The sequence below is a fragment of the Oncorhynchus mykiss genome, chromosome 27, assembly GCF_057628025.1.
Source record: "Oncorhynchus mykiss isolate SJ-2025 chromosome 27, ASM5762802v1, whole genome shotgun sequence".
Taxonomy (NCBI): domain Eukaryota; kingdom Metazoa; phylum Chordata; class Actinopteri; order Salmoniformes; family Salmonidae; genus Oncorhynchus; species Oncorhynchus mykiss.
Window position 1 is genome coordinate 37607501 of NC_143048.1, and position 12679 is coordinate 37620179.

General features: G+C 44.9%; 1 protein-coding gene across 1 annotated transcript in view; it reads left to right on the plus strand.

Annotated features, from left to right (window-relative positions):
* The window catches only part of LOC110507218 (phosphatidylinositol 3,4,5-trisphosphate 5-phosphatase 2A), a 104963-nt gene that overhangs the window by 67411 nt on the left and 24873 nt on the right, over nucleotides 1-12679 (plus strand). Inside the window, exons 12-21 of the mRNA XM_036965056.2 lie at nucleotides 1-193; nucleotides 4186-4303; nucleotides 4449-4545; nucleotides 4689-4827; nucleotides 5141-5240; nucleotides 5365-5453; nucleotides 7939-8020; nucleotides 8433-8522; nucleotides 8639-8752; nucleotides 12322-12498. The exon at nucleotides 1-193 is cut by the window's left edge and continues 4 nt beyond it. Of these exons, the coding sequence (XP_036820951.2) occupies nucleotides 1-193; nucleotides 4186-4303; nucleotides 4449-4545; nucleotides 4689-4827; nucleotides 5141-5240; nucleotides 5365-5453; nucleotides 7939-8020; nucleotides 8433-8522; nucleotides 8639-8752; nucleotides 12322-12498 (1199 nt within the window). The remainder of the gene's footprint in view (nucleotides 194-4185; nucleotides 4304-4448; nucleotides 4546-4688; nucleotides 4828-5140; nucleotides 5241-5364; nucleotides 5454-7938; nucleotides 8021-8432; nucleotides 8523-8638; nucleotides 8753-12321; nucleotides 12499-12679) is intronic.

Sequence of the window (12679 nt, forward strand, 5' to 3'; positions counted from 1 at the left end):
TGTGCCCTCCCCCAAGGCGGTGGGTTCCTGGCTGTTGTGTCGTGGGCTGGGGAAGACACTGGATGAGATGACCGTAACCATTCCTCATGACCTCTACGTGTTCGGAACGCAGGAGAACTCTGTGTGTGACCGTGAGTGGGTCGACTCACTCCGCACCGCACTCAAAGAACACACAGAGCTGGATTACAAACCGGTGAGAGGCAGGCGGAATGAGGATCTGGTCAATAGTAGTCCACTCCATTGGGGAATAAGGTGTTGTTAGGGATTGTCCCATTGGGGAATAAGGTGTTGTTTGGGATTGTCCCATTGGGGAATAAGGTGTTGTCAGGGATTGTCCCATTGGGGAATAAGGTGTTGTCAGGGATTGTCCCATTGGGGAATAAGGTGTTGTTTGGGATTGTCCCATTGGGGAATAAGGTGTTGTTTGGGATTGTCCCATTGGGGAATAAGGTGTTGTCAGGGATTGTCCCATTGGGGAATAAGGTGTTGTCAGGGATTGTCCCATTGGGGAATAAGGTGTTGTTAGGGATTGTCCCATTGGGGAATAAGGTGTTGTTAGGGATTGTCCCGTTGGGGAATAAGGTGTTGTTTGGGATTGTCCCATTGGGGAATAAGGTGTTGTCAGGGATTGTCCCATTGGGGAATAAGGTGTTGTTTGGGATTGTCCCATTGGGGAATAAGGTGTTGTTTGGGATTGTCCCATTGGGGAATAAGGTGTTGTTTGGGATTGTCCCATTGGGGAATAAGGTGTTGTCAGGGATTGTCCCATTGGGGAATAAGGTGTTGTCAGGGATTGTCCCATTGGGGAATAAGGTGTTGTCAGGGATTGTCCCATTGGGGAATAAGGTGTTGTTTGGGATTGTCCCATTGGGGAATAAGGTGTTGTCAGGGATTGTCCCATTGGGGAATAAGGTGTTGTCAGGGATTGTCCCATTGGGGAATTGTTTTATTTTTGAAATTGTTTTATTTCACCTTTATTTAACCAGGTAGGCTAGTTGAGAACAAGTTCTAATTTGCAACTGCGACCTGGCCAAGATAAAGCATAGCAATGTGAACAGACAACACAGAGTTACACATGGAGTAACAATTAACAAGTCAATAACACAGTAGAAAAAAAGAGTGTCTATATACATTGTGTGCAAAAGGCATGAGGAGGTAGGTGAATAATTACAATTTTGCAGATTATTTACCGATAGACTATGTACAGCTGCAGCGATCGGTTAGCTGCTCAGATAGCAGATGTTTGAAGTTGGTGAGGGAGATAAAAGTCTCCAACTTCAGCGATTTTTGCAATTCGTTCCAGTCACAGGCAGCAGAGAACTGGAACGAAAGGCGGCCAAATGAGGTGTTGGCTTTAGGGATGATCCGTGAGATACACCTGCTGGAGCGCGTGCTCCGGGTGGGTGTTGCCATCGTGACCAGTGAACTGAGATAAGGCAGAGCTTTACCTAGCATGGACTTGTAGATGACCTGGAGCCAGTGGGTCTGGCGACGAATATGTAGCGAGGGCCAGCCGACGAGAGCATACAGGTCGCAGTGGTGGGTGGTATAAGGTGCTTTAGGAACAAAACGGATGGCACTGTGATAAACTGCATCCAGTTTGCTGAGTAGAGTATTGGAAGCTATTTTGTAGATGACATCGCCGAAGTCGAGGATCGGTAGGATAGTCAGTTTTACTAGGGTAAGTTTGGCGGCGTGAGTGAAGGAGGCTTTGTTGCGGAATAGAAAGCCGACTCTAGATTTGATTTTAGATAGGAGATGTTTGATATGAGTCTGGAAGGAGAGTTTACAGTCTAGCCAGACACCTAGGTACTTATAGATGTCCACATATTCTAGGTCGGAACCATCCAGGGTGGTGATGCTAGTCGGGCGTGCGAGTGCAGGCAACGAATTGTTGAAAAGCATGCATTTGGTTTTACTAGCGTTTAAGAGCAGTTGGAGGCCACGGAAGGAGTGTTGTATGGCATTGAAGCTCATTTGGAGGTTAGATAGCACAGTGTCCAAGGACGGGCCGGAAGTATACAGAATGGTGTCATCTGCATAGAGGTGGATCAGGGAATCGCCCGCAGCAAGAGCAACATCATTGATATATACAGAGAAAAGAGTCGGCCTGAGAATTGAACCCTGTGGCACCCCCATAGAGACTGCCAGAGGACCGGACAGCATGCCCTCCGATTTGATACACTGAACTTTGTCTGCAAAGTAGTTGGTGAACCAGGCAAGGCAGTCATTAGAAAAACCGAGGCTACTGAGTCTGCCGATAAGAATATGGTGATTGACAGAGTCGAAAGCCTTGGCAAGGTCGATGAAGACGGCTGCACAGTACTGTCTTTTATCGATGGCGGTTATGATATCGTTTAGTAACCTTGATCGTGGCTGAGGTGCACCCGTGACCGGCTCGTAAACCAGATTGCACAGCGGAGAAGGTACGGTGAGATTCGAGATGGTCAGTGACCTGTTTGTTGACTTGGCTTTCGAAGACCTTAGATAGGCAGTGCAGGATGGATATAGGTCTGTAACAGTTTGGGTCCAGGATGTCTCCCCCTTTGAAGAGGGGGATGACTGCGGCAGCTTTCCAATCCTTGGGATCTCAGACGATATGAAAGAGAGGTTGAACAGGCTGGTAATAGGGGTTGCGACAATGGCGGCGGATAGTTTCAGAAATAGAGGGTCCAGATTGTCAAGCCCAGCTGATTTGTACGGGTCCAGGTTTTGCAGCTCTTTCAGAACATCTGCTATCTGGATTTGGGTAAAGGAGAACCTGGAGAGGCTTGGGCGAGTAGCTGCGGGGGGGGGGGGGGGAGCTGTTGGCCGAGGTTGGAGTAGCCAGGAGGAAGGCATGGCTAGCCGTTGAGAAATGCTTGTTGAAGTTTTCGATAATCATGGATTTATCGGTGGTGACCGTGTTACCTAGCCTCAGTGCAGTGGGCAGCTGGGAGGAGGTGCTCTTGTTCTCAATGGACTTTACAGTGTTCCAGAACTTTTTGGAGTTAGAGCTACAGGATGCAAATTTCTGCCTGAAGAAGCTGGCCTTTGCTTTCCTGACTAACTGCGTGTATTGGTTCCTGACTTCCCTGAACAGTTGCATATCGCGGGAACTATTCGATGCTATTGCAGTCCGCCACAGGATGTTTTTGTGCTGGTCGAGGGCAGTCAGGTCTGGAGTGAACCAAGGGCTATATCTGTTCTTAGTTCTGCATTTTTTGAACAGAGTATGCTTATCTAAAATGGTGAGGAAGTTACTTTTAAAGAATGACCAGGCATCCTCAACTGACGGGATGAGGTCAATATCCTTCCAGGATACCCGGGCCAGGTCGATTAGAAAGGCCTGCTCACAGAAGTGTTTTAGGGAGCGTTTGACAGTGGATCCGTAGCGGATACAGGCAATGAGGCAGTGATCACTGAGATCCAGGTTGAAGACAGCAGGGGTGTATTTGGAGGGCCAGTTGGTCAGGATGACGTCTATGAGGGTGCCCTTGTTTACAGATTTAGGGTTGTACCTGGTGGGTTCCTTGATGATTTGTGTGAGATTGAGGGCATCTAGCTTAGATTGTAGGACTGCCGGGGTGTTAAGCATATCCCAGTTTAGGTCACCTAACAGAACAAACTCTGAAGCTAGATGAGGTGCGATCAATTCACAAATGGTGTCCAGGGCACAGCTGGGAGCTGAGGGAGGTCAGTAGCATGCGGCAACAGTGAGAGACTTATTTCTGGAGAGAGTCATTTTTAAAATTAGTAGTTTGAACTGTTTGGGTATGGACCTGGAAAGTATGACATTACTTTGCAGGCTCTCTCTGCAGTAGAATGCAACTCCTCCCCCTTTGGCAGTTCTATCTTGACGGAAAATGTTATAGTTGGGTATGGAAATCTCAGAATTTTTGGTGGCCTTCCTTTAGGTGTTGTTAGGGATTGTCCTTTTGGGGAATAAGATGTTGTTAGGGATTGTCCCATTGGGGAATAAGGTGTTGTTAGGGATTGTCCTTTTGGGGAATAAAGTGTTGTTAGGGATTGTCCTTTTGGGGAATAAGGTGTTGTTAGGGATTGTCCCATTGGGGAATAAGGTGTTGTCAGGGATTGTCCCGTTAGTCTAAATTAGCCTGATCTGAGAAGCAGCAAGGCAGAATGGTTGGGCTTACTCCTGAGGTTAACTTCCATGTTACTCTGTTCTGCTCTCCTGGGTTCTAGATCGCAGTCCAGACTCTGTGGAACATTAAGATAGCGGTGCTGGTGAAACCAGAACATGAAAACCGCATCAGTCATGTGGGAGTGTCCAGTGTTAAAACGGGCATTGCTAATACGCTGGGTAAGACCACTCTCTCTCACACACACACACACACACACACACACACACACACACACGCACACACACACACACACACACACACACACACACAGTTACAAACAATTCACTATATTAATGCTGTATGTTTGTCCTTTCTTGTTGCTAGGTAATAAAGGGGCAGTGGGCGTGTCTTTCATGTTTAATGGAACTTCTTTCGGCTTTGTGAACTGTCACCTGACATCAGGCAACGAAAAGATTGGCAGGTACGCAGACACACAGTGATATCATTGGGTAATGTATCATTATGTGAAGTTTGACTGGACTCCATATTTGCACAAAACTGCCCCTATGCTCACAACTCTTCCTCTTCAACCATTCCCTGACCATTGACCCCTGACCCCTGCAGGAGGAACCAGAACTACCTGGATATCCTACGGCTGCTCTCTCTAGGAGATAAACAGCTGAGCTCCTTTGACATCTCTCTACGCTTCACACACCTCTTCTGGCTGGGAGACCTCAACTACAGGCTGGACATGGACATACAGGTACCATAACACACACACACACACACACACACACGTAGACCCATGCACAAACACACACGCATGGATGCAAACACACACTCTCTCTCTCCCCTCTCTATCTCTCCCTCTCTCTCTCTCTCTCTCTCTCTCTCTCTCTCTCTCTCTCTCTCTCTCTCTCTCTCTCTCCCTCTATCTCTCTCCCTCTCTCTCTCTCTCTCTCTCTCTCCCCTCTCTCTCTCTCTCTCTCTCTCTCTCTCCCTCTCTCTCTCTCTCTCTCTCTCTATCTCTCTCTCTCCCTCCCCTCTATCTCCCTCTCTCTCTCTGTCTCTCTCAGGAGATCCTGAACTACATCAACCGGAAAGAGTTTGATCCTCTGCTGAAGGTGGACCAGCTGAACCTGGAGAGAGAGAAGAACAAGGTGTTCCTGCGCTTTGGTCAGTCACACACACACACACACACACACACACACACACACTCCTTCCCCTCATTGTCTATGCGCTCTGCTGTATTCTGTGAAAGACGTTGTTGTAATGTGTGTTTTTGTATCCTCTGATACAGCGGAGGAGGAGATATCCTACCCACCCACCTACCGGTATGAACGTGGGTCTAGGGATACATACGTGTGGCAGAAACAGAAGGCCACAGGGGTATGTACACACATACTCCCTTTTTGATGCTAAACATGTATTCCCATACCAAATCGTGTTTTCCCTATCCCGAAACCTAATCCTAACTCCATGAAGTGGCAGTCAGCAGTAGAAACCATAAAGCGTACTCCCCTGTTTTGGTAAAAGGCTGAGGGATAGACAAAGCTGTGCATGTAAGGACTGACCATCCATGATATCAACATTACAGTTGTAACCGTGTTATGAGGCTATACAGTGTTTGTTTACATTTGCATTGTTTACAAACGTTGGAATAAAACAAGTTTCTATTTTGGGTTCTGATGGGGTACGACAGTTAAAATAAGCTCATGAGGCATTTATTTTATTCTTCAAGAATCAATGGGTACAATGCAAATTGCCCCTTTAAGTCTAAAATAGCATTTTAACAAATTCAGGACATAAAAAAAGTCCTGACTTTTCCAAAATATTCTTGTTTTCCTACCTTATCAGGACACCGTGGGGACTTATCAGGCCATTGTGGGGACTTAGGACATTGTGGGGACTTATCAGGACACTGTGGGGACTTATCAGGACATTGTGGGGACTTATTAGGACATTGTGGGGACTTATCAGGACATTGTGGGGACTTAGGACATTGTGGGGACTTATCAGGACACTGTGGGGACTTATCAGGACATTGTGGGGACTTATTAGGACATTGTGGGGACTTATCAGGACACTGTGGGAACTTATCAGGACATTGTGGGGACTTATTAGGACATTGTGGGGACTTAGGACATTGTGGGGACTTATCAGGACACTGTGGGGACTTATCAGGACATTATGCAGACTTATCAGGACATTGTGGGGACTTGGGACATTGTGGGGACTTATCAGGACACTGTGGGGACTTATCAGGACATTGTGGGGACTTAGGACATTGTGGGGACTTATCAGGACATTGTGGGGACTTATCAGGACATTGTGGGGACTTATCAGGACATTGTGGGGACTTATCAGGACACCATGGGAACTTATCAGAACATTGTGGGGACTTATCAGGACATTGTGGGGACTTTGGACATTGTGGGGACTTATCAGGTCATTGTGGGGACTTAGGACATTGTGGGGACTTATCAGGACATTATGCGGACTTATCAGGACATTGTGGGGACTTATCAGGACATTGTGGGGACTTAGGACATTGTGGGGACTTATCAGGACATTGTGGGGACTTATCAGGACATTGTGGGGACTTATCAGGACACTGTGGGGACTTATCAGGACACTGTGGGGACTTAGGACATTGTGGGGACTTATCAGGACATTGTGGGGACTTATCAGGACATTGTGGGGACTTTGGACATTGTGGGGACTTATCAGGTCATTGTGGGGACTTAGGACATTGTGGGGACTTATCAGGACATTATGCAGACTTATCAGGACATTGTGGGGACTTATCAGGACATTGTGGGGACTTATCAGGACATTGTGGGGACTTATCAGGACACTGTGGGGACTTAGGACATTGTGGGGACTTATCAGGACATTGTGGGGACTTATCAGGACATTGTGGGGATTTATCAAGACACTGTGGTTCCTGATAAGGTAGGAAAACACACACAAATACATTCCGGCTCAGATGGAGAGATCTCTGTTCACTCACATATCCCCTTCTCTTCTTCCTCCCTCTCCCTCCCTTTCTCCCTCCCTCCCTCTGTCTCTCTCTTCCTCTCTCCCTCCCTCTCTCTCTCTCCCCCCCCCCCCCCTCTCTCTCTCTCTCTCTCTCTCTCTCTCTCTCTCTCTCTCTCTCTCTCTCTCTCTCTCTGTCTCCCTCTCTCCCTCCCTCTCTCTCTTCCTCTCTCCCTCCCTCTCTCTCTGTCTCTCTCTCCCTCCCTCTCTCTCTGTCTCTCTCTTCCTCCCTGTCTCTCTCCCTCTCGCCCTTCCTCTCTCCCTCCCTCTCTCTCTGTCTCTCTCTTCCTCCCTGTCTCCCTCCCTCTCTCTCTTCCTCCCTCTCCCTCCCTCTCTACCTCCCTCTCTCTTCCTCCCTCTTCCTCCCTCTCCCTCCCTCTCTCCCTCCCTGTCTCTCTCCCTCCCGCTCTCCCTCTTTGTCTCTCTCTTCCTCTCTCCCTCTCTGTCTCTCTCTCTTTCTCTCTCCCACTCTCTCTCTGCCTGTCTCTCTTTCTCCCTCCTCCTTCTCTCTTTCTCGCTCTCCCTCTCACTCTCTCACCCTTCCCTTTCTCTCGCCCTCTCTTTATTTCTCTCTCTCTTCCTCCCTCCCACTCTCTATCTGTCTCTCTCTCTCCCACTCTCCCTCTCTGTCTCTCGCTCTTCCTCTCACTCTCACCCCTCCCTCTCTCTCCCTCCCACTCTCTCTCTTGCTCTCGCTCTCCCTCTCTCACCCCTCCCCCTCTCTCTCCCTCTCTCTCTGCCTCTCTCTCCCTCCCTGTCTCTCTCTTCCTCCCTCCCACTCTCTCTCTCTCTTTCTCCCTCCCACTCTCCCTCTCTGTCTCTCGCTCCCTCTCAGATGAGGACTAACGTCCCGTCTTGGTGTGACAGGATCCTATGGAAGTCTTACCCTGAGACTCACATTGTCTGTAACTCCTATGGTGAGACCCTGCATCTTCAACAACTCTGTACATCTATTTACTGTATAGACAAGGTTTTCTAAACTCAGTCCTGTGGACCTCAAGAGGTACACATTACACATTATTACAAATATATATATAAGAATCGGCCGATTTAATCTGTATCGGCTTTTTTTGGTCCTCCAATAATCGGTATCGGCACACACCTACACACTACACAGCTGTTTCAAATAATCAACCAATCATCAAGCTTTGATCATTTGAATCAGCTGTGTAGTCTTAGGGTAAAAAATAAAACGTGTACCTCTTGAGGGCCCGAGGACTGAGTTTGGAAAACCCTGAGCTACAACTCCTGACGTTCTGTTTCAGTTGCCTTATACTCCTAGTGCCGGCGTTTAGCACATCACGTGATGAAATCATGTTTCCCTCTCAGGCTGCACAGATGACATGGTGACCAGTGACCACTCCCCAGTGTTCGGTACATTTGAGGTGGGGGTCACCTCACAGTTTGTCTCCAAGAAAGGTACGGCCACTCGCTATGACAACCACATAGTTATTTTTTTCATCAGCTCACTATAAGCCAAGGGTTTTTAACGTTGCACCTCTGCCCGACCCCCCTCTCCCTGTCTCTCTCTCCAGGTCTGCCTAAGTCCTCTGAACAGGCCTATATAGAGTTTGAGAATATTGAGGCCATTGTGAAGACGGCCAGCAGAACCAAGTTCTTCATCGAGTTCTACTCTACCTGCCTGGAGGGTGAGGCACACCCACACACCTACACACACACACATACACGCACACACACACACGCACGCACGCACCTACACACACACACACCTACACATACACGCACACACCTACACACTAGAGGTCGACCGATTATGATTTTTCAACGACGATACCGATACCGTTTATTGGAGTACCAAAAAAAGCCGATACATATTAATCGGCCGATTTTTATATATATATTTGTAATAATGACAAGAGAAGAAAGTAAAAGTGCAATATGTGCCATGTAAGAAAGCTAACGTTTCAATTCCTTGCTCAGAACATGAGAACATATGAAATCTGGTGGTTCCTTTTAACATGAGTCTTCAATATTCTCAGTTAAGAAGTTTTAGGTTGTAGTTATTATAGGAATTATAGGACTATTTCTCTCTATACCGTTTGTATTTCATATACCTTTGACTATTGGATGTTCTTATAGGTACTTTAGTATTGCCAGCCTAATCTCGGGAGTTGATAGGCTTGAAGTCATAAACAGCGCTGTGCTTCAAGCATTGCGAAGAGCTGCTGGCAAACGCAGGAAAGTGCTGTTTGAATGAATGCTTACGAGCCTGCTGGTGCCTACCACCGCTCAGTCAGACTGCTCTATCAAATATCAAATCATAGACTTAATTATAATATAATAACACACAGAAATACGAGCATTAGGTCATTAATATGGTCAAATCCAGAAACTATAATTTCGAAAACAAAACGTTAATTCTTTCAGTGAAATACAGAACCGTTCCATATTTTATCTAACGGGTGGCATCCATAAGTCTAAATATTGCTGTTACATTGCACAACCTTTATTGTTATTTCATAATTTTGTACAATTCTGGCAAATGAATTGCGGTCGTTGTTAGGAAGAAATGGTCTTCACACAGTTGGCAACGAGCCAGGCGGACCAAACTGCTGCATATACCCTGACTCTGCTTGCACTGAACGCAAGAGAAGTGACACAACTTCCCTAGTTAATATTGCCTGCTAACATGAATTTATTTTAACTAAATATGCACGGTAATATATACTTCTGTGTATTGATTTAAAGAAAGGCATTGATGTTTATGGTTAGCTACATTTGTGCTTTTTTCGCAAATGCGCTTTGATTAAATCATCACCCGTTTGGCGAAGTTGGCTGTCTTTGTTAGGAAGAAATGGTCTTCACACAGGCGGATCAAACTGCTGCATATACCGTGACTCTGCTTGTACTGAACGCAAGAGAAGTGACACAATTTACCTAGTTAAAATAAATTCATGTTAGCAGGCAATATTAACTAGATATGCAGGTTTAAAAATGTATACTTGTGTATTGATTTTAAGAAAGGCATTGATGTTATGGTTAGGTACATTGGTGATTATGGTTAGGTACATTGGTGTTTATGGTTAGGTACATTGGTGTTTATGGTTAGGTACATTGGTGTTTATGGTTAGGTACATTGGTGTTTATGGTTAGGTACATTGGTGTTTATGGTTAGGTACATTGGTGTTTATGGTTAGGTACATTGGTGTTTATGGTTAGGTACATTGATGTTATGGTTAGGTACATTGGTGTTTATGGTTAGGTACATTGGTGATTATGGTTAGGTACATTGGTGTTTATGGTTAGGTACATTGGTGTTTATGGTTAGGTACATTGATGTTATGGTTAGGTACATTGGTGTTTATGGTTAGGTACATTGGTGTTTATGGTTAGGTACATTGGTGTTTATGGTTAGGTACATTGGTGTTTATGGTTAGGTACATTGGTGTTTATGGTTAGGTACATTGATGTTTATGGTTAGGTACATTGATGTTTATGGTTAGGTACATTGATGTTTATGGTTAGGTACATTGGTGTTTATGGTTAGGTACATTGGTGTTTATGGTTAGGTACATTGGTGTTTATGGTTAGGTACATTGGTGTTTATGGTTAGGTACATTGGTGTTTATGGTTAGGTACATTGGTGTTTATGGTTAGGTACATTGGTGTTTATGGTTAGGTACATTGGTGTTTATGGTTAGGTACATTGGTGTTTATGGTTAGGTACATTGGTGTTTATGGTTAGGTACATTGATGTTATGGTTAGGTACATTGATGTTATGGTTAGGTACATTGGTGTTTATGGTTAGGTACATTGATGTTATGGTTAGGTACATTGGTGTTTATGGTTAGGTACATTGATGTTATGGTTAGGTACATTTATGTTTATGGTTAGGTACATTGGTGTTTATGGTTAGGTACATTGATGTTTATGGTTAGGTACATTGGTGTTTATGGTTAGGTACATTGATGTTTATGGTTAGGTACATTGATGTTTATGGTTAGGTACATTGATGTTTATGGTTAGGTACATTGATGTTTATGGTTAGGTACATTGATGTTTATGGTTAGGTACATTGATGTTTATGGTTAGGTACATTGATGTTTATGGTTAGTTACATTGATGTTATGGTTAGGTACATTGATGTTATGGTTAGGTACATTGGTGTTTATGGTTAGGTACATTGATGTTATGGTTAGGTACATTGATGTTATGGTTAGGTACATTGGTGTTTATGGTTAGGTACATTGGTGTTTATGGTTAGGTACATTGGTGTTTATGGTTAGGTACATTGGTGTTTATGGTTAGGTACATTGGTGTTTATGGTTAGGTACATTGATGTTTATGGTTAGGTACATTGATGTTATGGTTAGGTACATTGATGTTTATGGTTAGGTACATTGGTGTTTATGGTTAGGTACATTGGTGTTTATGGTTAGGTACATTGATGTTTATGGTTAGGTACATTGATGTTATGGTTAGGTACATTGGTGTTTATGGTTAGGGTTAGGTACATTGATGTTTATGGTTAGGTACATTGATGTTTATGGTTAGGTACATTGATGTTTATGGTTAGGTACATTGATGTTTATGGTTAGGTACATTGGTGTTTATGGTTAGGGTTAGGTACATTGGTGTTTATGGTTAGGTACATTGGTGTTTATGGTTAGGTACATTGGTGTTTATGGTTAGGTACATTGGTGTTTATGGTTAGGTACATTGGTGTTTATGGTTAGGTACATTGGTGTTTATGGTTAGGTACATTAGTGCAATGACAGTGCTTTTTTTCGCAAATGCACTTGTTAAATCACCCGTTTGGCGAAGTAGGCTGTGATTCGATGATAAATTAACAGGCACCACATCGATTATATGAAACGCAGGACAAGCTAGATAAACTAGTAATATCATCAACCATGTGTAGTTAACTAGTGATTATGTTAAGATTTATTGTTTTTTATGAGATAAGTTTAATGCTGGCTAGCATCTTACCTTGGCTCCTTGCTGCACTTGTATAACAGCCTGCCACGCAGTCTCCTCGTGGAGTGCAATGTAATCGGCCATAATCGGTGTCCAAAAATGCTGATTACCGATTGTTATGAAAACTTGAAATCGGCTCTAATTAATCGGCCATTCCGATTTAATCGGTCGACCTCTACTCTACTACACACACACACACAAAGTTCTACTCTAGAGACTTAATTACATGTTTATTTCCACTCTCTTTCTCTCGCTCTGTCCCTCTCCCTCTCTCCGTAGAGTTTAAGAAGAGTTATGAGAATGACAGTCAAAGTAGTGACAACGTCAACTTCCTGCGTGTGGGCTGGACCAATAAGCAGCTGACCACGCTGAAGCCCCTCCTCTCTGAGATAGAATATCTCCAGGACCAACACCTGCTGCTCACCGTCAAATCACTGGATGGATACGAGTCTTATGGTACCACTGTCTGCCTGTCTGTGTGTGTTCTGTCTCCAAGTGTGTGTGTGTGTGTTCTGTCTCCAAGTGTGTGTGTGTTCTGTCTCCCAAGTGTGTGTGTGTTCTGTCTCCCAAGTGTGTGTGTGTTCTGTCTCCAAGTGTGTGTGTGTGTGTTCTGTCTCCAAGTGTGTGTGTGTGTGTG